The sequence below is a fragment of the Oryctolagus cuniculus genome, chromosome 4 (assembly GCF_964237555.1).
Source record: "Oryctolagus cuniculus chromosome 4, mOryCun1.1, whole genome shotgun sequence".
NCBI lineage: Eukaryota > Metazoa > Chordata > Mammalia > Lagomorpha > Leporidae > Oryctolagus > Oryctolagus cuniculus.
Genome location: NC_091435.1, coordinates 20,153,682 through 20,168,170, shown reverse-complemented (window position 1 = coordinate 20,168,170; position 14,489 = coordinate 20,153,682). Strand labels below are relative to the sequence as shown.

The window sequence follows — 14,489 nt, the reverse complement described above, 5'->3', positions numbered from 1 at the left end:
CTGCTACACCACATATCCAGGATATACCCACTAGATCTTTCATTGCTTAGACAAAACAGCATGATATAGTTTAATCTTTCATAGTATTTCCTTTACAGAATCCTCCTGTCCTCCTTTCCCTCCTCAATCCACACAGGACTGTAGAGACTGTGATCTACAGGTGAAGATAAGGAACCTGGTAGAACTGGGATAAAAGCATCTAACTTTTGAGGTGACAGAGGCTAAAAAATAGATGTTCCTCTGTATATTAAAAACTGCATTTGAGGGGTGGGCATTTGGCACAGTGAATGAGTTGCAGGTTGGGATGTGCACATTCTGTAATGAAGTGGCTGGTTAATTTTTGGCTACTTTACTTCTGATCCAGCTTCCTGATAATGCACATTCTGGGAGACAGTGGTGGTAGCTCAACTACTTGGTTTCTTGCCACCACATGGGAGACCTGGATAGAGTTCTGGGTTCCTGATTTTGGCTTGACCCAGCCTTGGCTGTTGATGGCATTGAGTGAGTGAATCAACGGATGGAAGCTCCCTCTGCCTTTCAAATTACATATGTAAAAAAGAATGTATTATAAAAAAATAATTACACTTAAGTCTCCTGAGAAAGTTGCAGCAAGTATTTTATAAATCCTTTCTTCATATTATGGGAGAGGACACAAAATCCATCTATAGCAAACATTCCCATAGGTTATGGTGGCTCACTGCAGGCAGTTAAATTTCTACTACTGAAAGGATTCCCCAGCACACTGGGAAGAGTCTGTGGGAATATAGGCAAGCAGTACCCAGTTTACTCAATGTCTGTTACCTGTTTCACTATAACCAAGTGAAAGGATTTACACATAATCCTAAAACACAGAATTCAATGTTCAGAAGCATTTACTCAACATCACCAAATAACTGGGAATCAAAATGAAAAGAACATTTGATAATTGTGAAATGTGTTTATTGTGATACTTCTGATTAACTGTACAAGTAATCCATGACAAATTACCAGATTAACTTTCCATTATTTCTTCAGGACTGGGGTTTTTCAATGGTTTCAAATTTGGGATCTAAGAGGGGAAGAAAAAAAAAATAAAGGTTCAAACTTGACCAAACTGCAATCAAATGCACCATCTAGAATGCTTCATGATTTAACTCATTGATCTTCAGATTTTTTTTTTTCTTTTTTAGAGAAAATCTTCTGTATTAGACATCTACATAGAAGACAAACAATAGCTAAGTTTTTATTTAACACTTTGCATGGGCCAGGTTCTCTGTTAATTGATTTACATATTTATTATCTTATTTAAATATAACTACTACACGAGGAGGGTATTATAGTTCTTCTTAAGTGCCATAAGAAGAAATAGGCACCAGTAAATTACCCAAGATCACCAGCTAGTAAGTGACATTCAGGATTCAAAAGTCTGATTTCAATTCCCTAGCATTTCTCCTATACCACTGAGTACTTCCCATGCATATGTCACAGTCCTCATGAATTCATATTTAACTGTCACTTCATCTTTTAAATAATCCAAGTTAACTAAAAATATCTTAAGGTAATATGCCCAAAGAATGAACCTGTGATTAAAAAGATTTACCTTCGAATTTGAAGGTAGGGAACGTATTCATATCTGCTTTACCAAACATTTGCTTCAGCTTAAAAAGCTCTTTCTCCAGATCTTGCTGGTATGATGGGCCTGCATCAACAGGTCCTCCTGATGCCCTGTTGCATAAATGAGCACATAAAAATCAATGTTATATTCTAGGTTACAAAAACAAAATTACTTCCACTGTCAAATTTTTAAAGACCTTTTAAAAATAATCATGTAGGAAAAAAATAAACTCTTCAGAAAGAAAAAAAGCATTTCCACATGCATTTCAATACAAATTTATTTTAGTAAAAGGAGGTTTCACATAAATGAGATAATTTTTTAAACAAATCTCCAACATTCAAAGTTTGTTGATGTCCAGAATACTTAGTAAGTCCCAAACTCTTTAAGTCCAAGTTGCATTAAGGTACAATGGTTGAGGGCCGGCGCCGTGGCTCACTAGGCTAATCCTCCGCCTTGCGGCGCCGGCACCCTGGGTTCTAGTCCTGGTCGGGGCGCCAGATTCTGTCCCGGTTGCCCCTCTTCCAGGCCAGCTCTCTGCTGTGGCCAGGGAGTGCAGTGGAGGATGGCCCAAGTCCTTGGGCCCTGCACCCCATGGGAGACCAGGATAAGTACCTGGCTCCTGCCATCGGATCAGCGCGGTGCGCCGGCCGCGGTGGCCATTGGAGGGTGAACCAACGGCAAAAGGAAGACCTTTCTCTCTGTCTCTCTCTCTCACTGTCCACTCTGCCTGTCAAAAAAAAAAAAAAAAAAAAGGTACAATGGTTGAGTTGAGTTCATGGGCTCTGGATTCAATATGGTTCTGTTTGAGCATCAGCTCTACCATTTAGTAACTGCATAAACCAAGAAAAGGCATAAGCCACTTAGGTTCCACATGTAAAAAAATGAATGCGCTCTTGAATGGGGGTGTTGAAGAAATTAAAGAGAGAATGCGCACAGAATATATTCAGTAAATATTATCTATTATCATCTGCTTTAAATCAGCCATACCCAAGTAGCTTTTAATAGACCTTGGTGGGAGATCGCATTGGTACACAGCAGATAAAGTCGCTGCTGGCATCCCATAAGGGAGCTAGTTCATGTCCTGGCCATTCTACCTCAGATTTAGCTCCATGCTAATGTGCCTGGAAAAGCAGCAGAAGATGGTCCAAGTGCTTGAACCCCTATCACCCATGTGGGAAACCAGGATGGAGTTCCAGACTCCCAGTTTTGGCCTGGCTTAGCTCTGGCTGTTGTGAGGCAGATGGAAGATCTCTCTTTCTGTGTCCCTCTAATTCTGACTATCAAATAAACAAAGAAATATTTAAAAAATATATCTTGGGAACTGTACGTCTCTGTAATAGGGGGGTCTATCACAGAGGTAAATTATTTCCTACCCTCAGAGATTTTGCAACTTAGAAGAGAAAAATTACATGCTAACAAATATTTCCATTTTAAACGAGTTATGTGATAAGGTTTAAAAACGTAGTTCAACAAAAAACCATTCAAGAAGAGATTGCTTCTGTTCAGCTAATGAGGGAAAATTCCATCTTAAGAAGATGGCATTTGAAGCCAGATTTTAGTTTGAGGCATTTTAAGATGAAAAGCAAGGACTTGGAGGTGATGAAACATTGGCTGTATGGAGGGAACACTAAGTCAAGGTGGAAAAACCAGCAGAACTTACAGATCTTTGGAAGCCTTCAATGTTAATAAACCTGGGAGTCTGTATATTTGCTATGCAAAAAAATGACAAAAATTAAATTGTGCTTTGGAAAGATAAATACAGCATCATGGGGGCTGGCGCTGTGGCGCACTGGATTGACGCCTTGGCCTGAAGTGCCAGCATCCCATATGGGCGCCGGTTCGAGACCCGGCTGCTCCATTTCCGATCCAGTTCTCTGCTGTGGCCTGGGAAAGCAGTGGAGGATGGCCCAAGTCCTTGGGCCCCTGCACCCACGTGGGAGACCTGGAAGAAGCTCCTGGCTCCTGGCTTTGGATCAGCACAGCTCTGGCCGTTGTGGCCAACTGCGGAGTGAACCATTGGATGAAGGACCTCTCTCGCTCTCTGCCTCTCCTCTCTCTGTGTAACTCTTTCAAATAAAATAAATAAATCTTAAAAAAAAAAAAATACAGCATCATGGACCAATAGTGCGGCCAAACAGGTCTCATTAACTATTTGAACAAATTCTTCTGTCATAAAAATTACTGCCTATCGGGGCCGGCACTGTGGTGCACCAGATTAAAGCCAAGGCCTGAAGCGCCGGCATCCCATATGGGCACCCATTCGAGTCCCGGCTGCTCCTCTTCCGATCTAGCTCTCTGCTATGGCCTGGGAAAGCAGTAGAGGATGGCCCAAATCCTTGGGCCCCTGCACCCATGTAGGAGACCCAGAATCCTGGCTGCGGATTGGCACAGCTCCAGCCATTGCAGCCATCTGGGGCGTAAACAGGCAGATAGAAGATCTCTCTCTCTCTGTTTCTACTTCTCTCTGTAACTCTTTCAAATAAATAAAATAAATCTTCTTAAAAAAATTACTGCCTATCAATATTGTAAGCTTAAAAAATTTATAAGTTAAAATTCCTTCAAAGCCAAGTATTTTCAATGTGCCTATGACCACGGCAAAGAATTTCCACAAAAAAATAGCTCCAATTTAAGAACTTGTGAAAGATGTTTCTTTTAGGTCAACAATGTCCTCTCAAACTTTCTGTGTTGACAGAAGTGTTCCCTACATGTACAGTCTAATATAGTAGCCATTAGCCAGATACGGGTATTCAGCACTAGTAGTATAGCTAAGGCCACCGAAAAACTGAATTTTCATTTTGATTTATATGTAATTATTTAGAATTTGAGTAGCTCCATGTGGATAATGGAGAACACAATTCCAAATAGATACCTGAAGGCCAGTGATATGGCGCAGTGGGTTAAAGCCCCAGCCTGCAGTGCCAGCATCCCATAAGGGGGCCAATACCAAGTCTCGGCTGCTCCACTTGTGATCCAGCTCCCTGCTGTGGCCTGGGAAAGCAGTAGAACATGGCATAAGTGCTTGGGCCCCAGTACCCGCGTGAGAGACCTGGAAGAAGCTCCTGGCTCCTGGCTTCGGATCAGCTCAGCTCTGGCTGTTGTGGCCATTTGGGGAGTGAACCAGCGGATGGAAGACCTCTCATTCTCTCTCTCTCTCTGGCTCTACCTCTCTAGGTAACTCTGTCTTTCGAATAAATAAATCTTTTTTTTTTTTTTTTAATATTTTACTTATTTATTTGAGAGGTAGAGCTACAGACAGCGAGAGGGAGAGACAGAAAGGTCTCCGTCCGCTGGTTCACTCCACAAATGGCCGCAACAGCCAGATCTGCACCAATCCGAAGCCAGAAGCAAGGAGCTTCCTCTGGGTCTCCCATGTGGGTGCAGGGACCCAAGGACTTGGGCCATCTTCCACTGTTTTCCCAGGCCATAGAAGAGAGCTGGATGGGAAAAGGAGCAGCTGGGACAAGAACCAACGCCCACATGGGATGCCGGTGGTGCAGGTGGAGGATTAACCTACTGTGCCACAGCGCCAGCCCCAAATAAATAAATCTTAAAAAATAAATAAATAGATCCCTCAATCAGATTCTCTAATGATTGTCTGCCAGCACTGTGATCCATAAAATTTTAGCAACTGCTTTGAGGAGATACAGTCAGTCTTAACAGCATACATACTGGTTACTGATAGATCATGGCTATTATTTACAATTTTACAACGTGCTCTTAGGATAAAAAGGGGCCAGAAAACTTCTAACTCCTCAACTGAACAAAACTGTCACAGCCCATCTTGTTTACTGTTATATTCCTAGGCCCCAGCACTTAATTGGGACAAAGCAGGCACTAACAAAATACCTGTTAATTATGCATAACAAATTCTAGACATATTAATTTACTAATTTTCGTAACATTCTATGAAATAGGCACTGTTATTATCATCCTTGTTTTACATATGAAGAAACTATTATAGGTGGGGTTGAATACTCTATCCAAGGTCATGGAACTAGTAAGTGGCAATTGGATTCCCGCCCAGGGTCCATGCTCAGAACACTTCTCCATCCCATCGTTTGCACAAATGAATGAATGACCCACAGACTCCTTATATCCAATATAAAACTGAGAAGTAATTTCTTTTTTTTTGTTGTTTTGACAGGCAGTGTGGACAGTGAGAGAGAGACAGAGAGAAAAATCTTCCTTTGCCATTGGTTCAACCACCAATGGCCGCCATGGCTGGCGCGGTGCGCTGATCCAAAGGCAGAAGCCAGGTGCTTCTCCTGGTCTCCCGTGGGGTGCAGGGCCCAAGCACTTGGGCCATCCTCCACTGCACTCCCTGGCCACAGCAGAGAGCTGGCCTGGAAGAGGGGCAACCAGGACAGAATCTGGCGCCCCGATCGGGACTAGAACCCGGTGTGCCGGCGCCGCAAGGCGGAGGATTAGCCTAGTGAGCCACGGCGCTGGCCGAGAAGTAATTTCTTACTGAAGGGGTTTTTAAGGACAGCTAAAATGTAAATAGTATCACTACTAAAATGCCACAGCACCTCTGGAGAAGACACTCAAATTCCCAGTGCAGTCCTACATACCTGCCTACTGAACAGTGGGATTTCTGGAAAAGTCTAACTTCTCAGCATTGGTTTTCTCATATTTAAAACTGTATATAGGATTATGGGAACTTAATAACAATAGCTAAAGAACAAACGGTACTTTAGATACATTTTTGTCCCTTCACTTTTTCTACCCTCAGCTTTGGTAACAGCAACATTTTTTGGTTAGTTAACCACTCTCGAAAGTCTCTTTTCCTTGATTGTTCACTCTGCTCTGCTTCTCTACCAGGTCACTAACATCAGTTCTGTGCCTCTTGACTTTTATATTCTCACTGCCATAAAATTGAGGTTCGGATAGCACCATTCCATTCTTACTGATCACTATACTTATTTTCCTATGCACTACGGAATCAGTATTAGCATAATTCCTAAAAATATCTTGTGCTTTCTACTTTTCATGCCTTAGTTTACACCATTCTTTTCTACTAAATGATACCCTCCTCCTACTCTCTGTTCAACTTCATACCATTGTCCTTAACTTGGGATAAGCCCCTGAGCAAGTTTTTTTTTTTTTTTTTTTAAGACAGGCAGAGTTAGACAGTGAGAGAGAGACAGAGAAAGGTCTTCCTTTTTCCGTTGGTTCACCCCCCAAGGGCTGCCATGGCTGATGCGTCGCAGCCGGCGCACTGCACTGATCCAAAGCCAGGGACCAGGTGCTTCTTCCTGGTTTCCCATGCGGGTGCAGGGCCCAAGGACTTGGGCCATCCTCCACTGCCTTCCCGGGCCAGCCACAACAGAGAGCAGGACTGGAAGAGGAGCAACCGGGACAGAATTTGGTGCCCCGACCGGGACTAGAACTCGGGGTGCTGGTGCCGCAGGCGGAGGATTATCCTAGTAAGCCACAGCGCCGGCCTGAGCAAGGGTTTTTATTATGGCCTTCTGCAGGTTTGAGAACCCCTTCCTAGCTATAATCAAAATCATGTAACAAACTTTTTAAACTGGGAAGATAATCCACAGTTGTCCGTAAGATTCTCAAGAAGAATGAATGTCTCCAAAAACTGCCTTCAGAACTATGATTTTATATTAACTCTTTCAGGCCAGCATTGTGGCGCAGCATTTGCAATGGCAGGATCCCAGTATCACAGCACTGGTTGAGTACCAGGGCTTCACTGTTCTGCTTTTCATCCAGTTCTCTGCTACTGTGCCTAGAAAAGCAGCAGCAGATGGCCTGAGCCCCTGCCACACACATGGGAGAGCCAGACTGAGTTCTAGGCTCCCGGCTTTTTGGCCTGGCCCATCCCCTGGACAGCTGCATTCATTTGGGGAGTGAATCAGCAAGCAGATGGAAGCTCTCGCTCTCTCTCTCTGCCTTTCAAATAAATAAAATCTTTAAAAAATAGTAACTCTTCCAAGAAGCTTTCTAAAATGCCTTCAGCTAGAAAGGAGTATTCCTTCCAATGAACTTCCCAAACAATGAGTGTGTCACTATCTTAGCACCTAACTCATTTTACGCTATTTTGTATTTATTTGCATCAAACCTTCTACTCCTATCAGATTTAAAGCACTGTGAAAATGTGATGTGGTCAACCACAGTTAATATCCCAGTGCTTGAACAGAGTAGACACTAAATGGAAGAAAACAGAACTATGAATTGATGTCCATTACTTTTTCTAACATTTGTGGTTTGGACCTGATGATGGCTAAGGTGGTCCACTCATTTCTAAAACTGTGGTTCAGTAGTCACGTTTTTTTCTGGACTAACTTTATGCCATTGAAGAGTATCTTATCTCTTTTGACATTCCCAGATATATATAACTAAGAAATAACCTTAAAGAAAGTATGCTGTTCATTCATTAACTCAAAATCATGATGTCATGGAAAGGGCACTAAATTGAGAATTAGAATATTCTCATTGTATATTTTTCCTTAATTAAGTTGTTTTTTGTTTTTTTTGTTTTTTTTTTTTTTTTTTGATGCATGTAGAAAGGTTGCCAGCAAGGAGCTGAGGTCTCTGGCACCTCCCTGCAGTTCCACCTGCACTGCCCCGACCCACCCCCTAATATGATCTTTTTTTTTTTTTTTTTTTTTGACAGGCAGAGTGGACAGTGAGAGAGAGAGACAGAGAGAAAGGTCTTCCTTTGCCGTTGGTTCACCCTCCAATGGCCGCCACAGCTGGCGCACTGCAGCTGGCGCACTGCGCTGATCCGAAGGCAGGAGCCAGGTACTTCTCCTGGTCTCCCATGCAGGTGCAGGGCCCAAGCACTTGGGCCATCCTCCACTGCACTCCCTGGCCACAGCAGAGAGCTGGCCTGGAAGAGGGGCAACCGGGACAGAATCCGGCGCCCCGACCGGGACTAGAACCCGGTGTGCCGGCGCCGCTAGGTGGAGGATTAGCCTAGTGAGCCGCGGCACTGGCCCCTTAATTAGTTTTATAACCTTAGGCTAGTAGATGGCTAAGGGACTTACTTTTCTGAAATACAGCTGCTAAATAGTTTCCAGCACTGAGTTGATTTAATTTATAATATAAACATCATAGTAAAGATCATTTAAAATGACAACAGATTTAATGGGATTTTCCCCTGATATCCTTAGAAAATAAACTGTGGGACTGCAGGTCAGGGATCAGCTCAGTGAAGGTCTTGGGACACTTTTAAAAAACAAGTAATTTTTAAATTACCATTTGAAATTTACATACTTTGACTATTTATCCCACGGCTGATTATATACTTACTGTCGCTTAGATTTGTATTCTCTAATCTTGTCCACGAAGAGTTTCTGTACAGGATCAAGCTCCTTATTAAATGCCACTGCTGTTACACCAATGTTCCTCCGCAGATGGACTGCAACTGCTGAGCGGACGACAGAGGAGAACCTGAAGAGCTTCTGCAGGATCATGGCTGACTTTATGTTACTGAAAACAAGCACCAGAATGTTAATACACATACATACATTCAGACATACATACACAATTGTAAATCACCCCTAAATACATCACATAGTTAAAATCTAACTCCACCAGTTCTTACAGAACAAAATCTTACTAGAATTCAATCCATACTTGATCAGTCCCTTACCCTCTTCATTCCCCACTGCAAATTTTCTTGCTTCTTAACCAAAAGGCCCTGAGACCTAGGAGCAGCTAGGAACAACCCGGTACTGAGGCTTCTCTAGGGTTAGGGCAGAAAGCAAGCAAAATCTGGGATGGGGTTCCTTCTCTCAAGAACTTAGTCCTGGACCAGAAGACATAACAGACGTAGGCTGTTAGAATACCACCTACTCCAGCAGGAAAAACAAAAACAATTAATTTGGCTCACAAATTAATGTTCTCTCAAAAGGCCAACAGAAACTGGAGACAGTTGCCATAGCCAGGAATGATGGCCTGGAAGAGGAGGAGAAAGCTTGTACAACTGAAGGATTTCAGCCATTCAAGAATACTGTTAACAACCAAATCAAAATCCAAAATGTCCAGCAAAGCAAAACAGCAACCAGCCCAGATGAGCCCTGCAACGAGAAAGGGGAATATCTAGTAGTACAACCTAATCAGTGAAATAGAATTTGTGATGGAATGAAAGTTCTAATAAGGATTTAAAGACTTTTAAGTCCTTAGACTTCCTGAAGCTAACACATTCAGTAGAAAGGCTGACCCCTGATTTAGTGACTTAAAGATCAAATGTGGGGCCAGCATTATGGTAGCTAATAAAGACACTGCCTGTGAAGCCAGTATCCCACATGGGTGAGCGTTCAAGTCCTGGCTCCACTGCAGATCCAGCTCCCTGCTAATGGCCTGGGAAAAGTAGCAGAGGAAGGCTTCAAGTGTCTGGGCCCCTGCTACCCACGTGGGAGACCTATCTGGAGCTCCTGGCTTTTGCTTGGCCCCAGACCAGCAGATGGAAGACCTCTCTCTGTTCCTCCCTCTCTAAAACTCTGCCTTTCAAATAAAATAATCTTTAAAGAGAAAAAATGATTTATTTCTCTGAAAGAGAGGGAGAGACAGAGAGACAGAGAGAGAGAGAGAGATCTTCCATCTGCTGACTCACTCCCCAAATGGCTACAATGGACAGAGCTGGGTCAATGCGAAGCTAGAAGCCAGGGGCTTCCTAAAGGTCTTCCATGTGGATGCAGGAGCCCAAAGACTTGGGCCGGGGCCGGTGCTGTGGTGCAGCTTGCAGCCCCAGCTTGCAGCGCTCGCATCCCATATGGGCGCCCACTCGAGTCCCAGCTGCTCCTCTTGCAATTCAGCTCTCTGCTATGGCCTGGGAAAGCAGTAGTAGATTTTCCAAGTCCTTGGGCCCCTGCACCTGCCTGGGAGACCTCGAAGAAGCTCCTGGCTCCTGATCAGCTCAGCTCTGGCCGTTGCGGTCATTTGGGGGAGTGAACCAGTGGAATGGAAGACCTCTCTCTCTGGCTCTACTTTTCTCTGTAACTCTGTCTTTCAAATAAATAATTCTTTAAAAATAAAGACTTGGGCCACCTTCTGCTGCTTTCTTTCCCAGGCACATTAGCAGGCAGCTGGATTGGAAGTGTAACAGTCAGAACTAGAAACAGTACCCATATGGGATGCTGGCACTGCAGGTGGCGGCTTTACTGACTCTATGTACGCCACAGCACTGGCTCCAGATAAATAAATCTTTAAAGATCCAATGCAAAAAACATTTCCAAATTATAACAACCATGTGCGAACAGAATTTCAGAGGATAGGACTAGATAAGGAGGCCATAAATAATTAGTATAAAAAAGTTTTCTCAGATTAAGACTGAGTCTATAAACTCAAAGGGCTTATCAAATTCTATGTTCAGATGGTGGTAAGATTCATACCTCCATATATCTTGACAAAAATTTCTGACTCTTAGAGTGAAAACCTGTACACTAACATACTTTCCGTGCCTTCCCCCAAATTTTCCTTCAGAGAAAAACACTTGAGAACAAGACTACAAACAAATGACCCCTTAAGTTGCCACTTACTATCATTCTCATTTTTACACATTCAGAAACTGAGGCTTAGATGATAAGTGTCTGGTCCAAGGTTACACAGTAGAATCCAACTGAATACATCTACACCTGTTTCCCCTTTTGGCAACCCAAGGACATTCAGGTTCAACAACTGATCTTTGTTCAGACCTAGATACTGTGCCCATTACTTCCATATACATTCTTTCCTTGTGCCCCTACTGTGATATCCTTAAAGAGTTACAAGTGTTTTATCCCGCTTTACAGATGATAAAATTATGTTCAAGAAAAGTGATTAATCACCCATATTCCCATAACTAAGGTTGACTGCAAAGATGTGATTCCTACTGCAACACGGGTGGAATCTATTTTCATTTTTTTCAGTATCTATCATGTAGCTGCCAATGATTTCCAAATCACGTCTCTAATTCTAGTCTTTTTCCTGGACCCCAAACCCATATATTCAAAAGCTCTCAAGCCCTTGCAAGTTCTACAAACTCATCGAAAAAATGAACAGATACGCTCATATGAAAACTTGTTCCTTCCTTATTCCCTTTTCCCCCTCATTGAGTACGTGTGGATTGTCCACGATGTCACGCCTAAGACACACATAATTACACAAAGAGATTTAAAATGCCATTTGTGACAAATTCTCTATTCGAGTACCATCGGATGCCACAAGAGCCTAGGAAAGGGATTCCAAGTAGGACTGGGAACCTCAACACGAGGGGTTACAGCCAGCACGCAGGCCCCGTGGCGGGAGGGGGCCTGGTTCTATTTATAGTGGTGACTGACCAGCCAAAGGTTACCCAGCTCGCTGCCTCCTTCAGTAAGAGTTCCAAAAGCCAATCACAAACATTTCAAGCAGGGCTTTTAAGATGACCACTACCCTGTTCCCTCTTAGGGTGCAGGTCCTGCCCCGCGCTTTAGTGCCGGAGAATCTCACGCGCGCCTCCATCAGGCAGGCGGGGCCGCGACCCCATCCCGCACATCTGACCTTGGGCTGTCCCTGGCAGGCCGCGGGCCCCAAGACCCCTCGGCCTCCCGCACTCCCCCGGTTTGCCCACAGAGGCACTATCCCTCATTTACTGGGTCTGCGGCACTCTTCGAAGAGCAGAAGCGCCGAGGTCAGCTGTGACCCCGAGCCAGGCCCTGAAGGTGCTAGGGACACAGGACTGCGCTGCCCTCCCAGTAAGGCAGAGGTGACGGGCAGCCTAGGCCGTGTGAAGAAACCCAGAACCGCAGTCCCAAGAGACCGAGCTGGTCTAGTCACCCTCCCAGTCACCTTGCACTCAGCCCCGAGCTGCCAGAACCGCCGCCGCCGCCGCCACCGTTCCACTTCCGGCCCTGACTCCGCCCCCACACGCCTACCCGCCATCGAAATGCATTATGGGCCGCCGTTTCAGTCGGTCGGCACTCACCGGACAGGAAGCGTCTCGGAGGCAATCTGCGACCGGACGGCTCTAGGTGAGACAGAAGCCAAACAGGAGGAGGAAGTGGAGGGTAACTGCTTCCGGGTCCTCTAGCGAAGCCTCCGCCATCTTTCCTTCGCCTAATTTGACCCGTTCGCTTTTTCCCTTCTGGAAACCTTACTCTACGCATGCGCACTTCGGCTGGCCTGTCCCGAGTTCAAGCTCCCCCCCTCCTAGGCAGCGTCCTGCTCTTTAGGGGTTGTTGGGGTGTATGTGAATGTGCAGGGAAAGTGAGAGTGTGCGAAACACGCGGATTGGGACGTGGCGCCTCGTGCGCCGCTTGCGCTCGTTTCCCGCACCCTGCTGGGAGTTGTAGTCCCGGACCCGGGGGAGCCTGGGAGGCGGGAGGGGGTTCGGGGTTTCTCGGCGCCGATTCCGCGGGAAGGGCCCAGGGGCCTCACACTTGGAGTCCTGGGAGCTGCAGGGCTCGGCCCGGAGGGACGCTGCACGTGGAGCCCGCGCCTCTGCCGTTCGCAGCCGGCCCCGGAGCGCGGGCGAGAGCGCCAGGGCCGATTCCGGAGCGGGTGAGTGCGGCCGCGGGGGAGGAAGGGAGCGCGGGCCCGCGCGGGCCGGCCTCGTTCCGGGGCCTTTTCCCCCACCGCGGCCCCCCCGCGGCCGCCTCTGTGTTTTGTTTCCGCTGGTCCCCGGCTCCGCGACTCCCATTTCCGTTCGTGGAGACTTGAGGGAGCGGGGAGGGGCGGGGGGCGCGCGGCGCGGGGCCCCGGAGCGGCGCGCCTGCTGCCTCCCCGCGCTTCCCGGTCTCCTCGCCGGTTTGTGCGCGGTGGGCCGCTGTCCCCGTGGTCGCGGTTTGGGTCGGACGCCCCGGGATTTCGGAGGAAGTTGCAGACCCAGTCTGCTTCGCCGGACTCAGCGATTCACTCGCTTCAGATCCGCTTAGGTCTCCGTGCTGTCACACTTGCTCCAAAACCGTACTGTTGACGATAATGTCTGCTTGGGGTTTTTGTTTAAAAACGAGGAAATGAGCTAGCGAAGAGCTAATGTACCTTGCCAACTTTTATAGTGTTTCGTGCAATACAAGATACAGCTCCGTGATCACGTTTGGATTCAGGGCTCCGAGTTTGGCGCGGATAACGACAGAGCAGACAGTGTCTTAATACTGCATAGCGAAGCGATGAGTAGTAATTTAGAAATGAAATTCTGGTCACAAGCAGTTCTCGCCGGTAGAAATACACCTGACTCGGAGATAGCAGATTAGCAAGAGTTCCCATGGACCGCGTGGAACAGAGCAGTGAGAACATTCTTAGGTCATGCATTGCCTTAAACTGAAGAATAAATTGGTCGACTCTTCAGCAACAACTTTAAAGGACCCGTTCTCACTCAGGCTTTGACTTGTTCGTTTTCAGATACATCCTGCCACTGCATAAACAAGTCCATCATACCTGGATTGTATGTAACGTGACTTTATGATCATATAGTCATAAAGCACCTAATTAAGCCAGTTAAGTTGGAAGCAAGTCATGAGAACATGGAGAGGCCGAATATTAAATTTAAACTTTACTGTACTCTTTCCCCCAGCTCATTATTTATAAAACTTTAAGCCCGGGGTTGGCGCTGTAGTGTAGCGGTTTAAAGCCCTGGTCTGCAGTGCTGGTATCCCTTATGGACACTGGTTCAAGTCCTGGCTGCTCCACTTCCTATCCAGCTCCCTGCTATGGCCTGGGAAAGCAGAAGATGGCCCAAGTCCTTGGGCCCCTGCACCCACATGGGAGACTTGGAAGAAGCTCCTGGCTCCTGGCTTCGGCTCTGCACAGCTCTGGCTGTTGTGGACATTTGGGAAGTGAATCAATGGATGGAAGACCTTGCTCTCTCTTTGCCTCTGCCTCTCTGTAACTCAGCCTTTCAAATAAATAAATAATTCTTAAAAAAAAAAAATCTTTAAGCCTGTAATAAAATTGAACCATATAGTGAACACCCGTATACCCC

General features: G+C 45.8%; 2 protein-coding genes across 8 annotated transcripts in view; one reads left to right on the top strand and one right to left on the bottom strand.

Annotated features, from left to right (window-relative positions):
* Nucleotides 1-922: 922 nt before the first annotated feature.
* On the bottom strand, nucleotides 923-13,049 carry ATP5PF (ATP synthase peripheral stalk subunit F6). Of its 2 annotated transcripts, none has more exons than XM_008267151.4 (4): nucleotides 12,495-13,049; nucleotides 8,858-9,037; nucleotides 1,580-1,704; nucleotides 923-1,048 (listed from the first exon to the last, which is right to left on the bottom strand). In XM_008267151.4, exons 2-4 carry the CDS (start codon nucleotides 9,019-9,021, stop codon nucleotides 1,011-1,013), a joined length of 327 nt encoding a protein of 108 aa, XP_008265373.1. In that variant the 5' UTR covers nucleotides 9,022-9,037; nucleotides 12,495-13,049; the 3' UTR covers nucleotides 923-1,010. The 2 variants fall into 2 exon arrangements, with proteins under 2 accessions (XP_008265373.1, XP_002716817.3); XM_002716771.5 differs by having other exon boundaries at nucleotides 12,359-12,532.
* GABPA (GA binding protein transcription factor subunit alpha) overlaps nucleotides 12,402-14,489 on the top strand; it is a 52,185-nt gene continuing 50,097 nt past the window's right edge. For 2 of the 6 annotated variants that reach the window (XM_002716772.5, XM_008267148.4), the window contains exon 1: nucleotides 12,931-13,069. The gene's annotated coding sequence lies outside the window, so the exon portion shown is untranslated. Of the gene's footprint in view, nucleotides 12,541-12,930; nucleotides 13,070-13,372; nucleotides 13,953-14,489 lie in introns of those variants that run through there. The other 4 variants (XM_008267149.4, XM_008267150.4, XM_070071902.1 and 1 more) reach the window with 4 other exon arrangements.

Bases quoted from the DNA above. Each gene is read 5' to 3' on its own strand.
- ATP5PF (XM_008267151.4), bottom strand. From the start codon at position 9,021: ATGATCCTGCAGAAGCTCTTCAGGTTCTCCTCTGTCGTCCGCTCAGCA. The intron at 1,705-8,857 runs GTAAGTATATAA...TTTATGCAACAG, and splicing joins GAATACAAATCTAAGCGACA to GGCATCAGGAGGACCTGTTG. The intron at 1,049-1,579 runs GTAAATCTTTTT...TTCCCCTCTTAG, and splicing joins CCCTACCTTCAAATTCGAAG to ATCCCAAATTTGAAACCATT.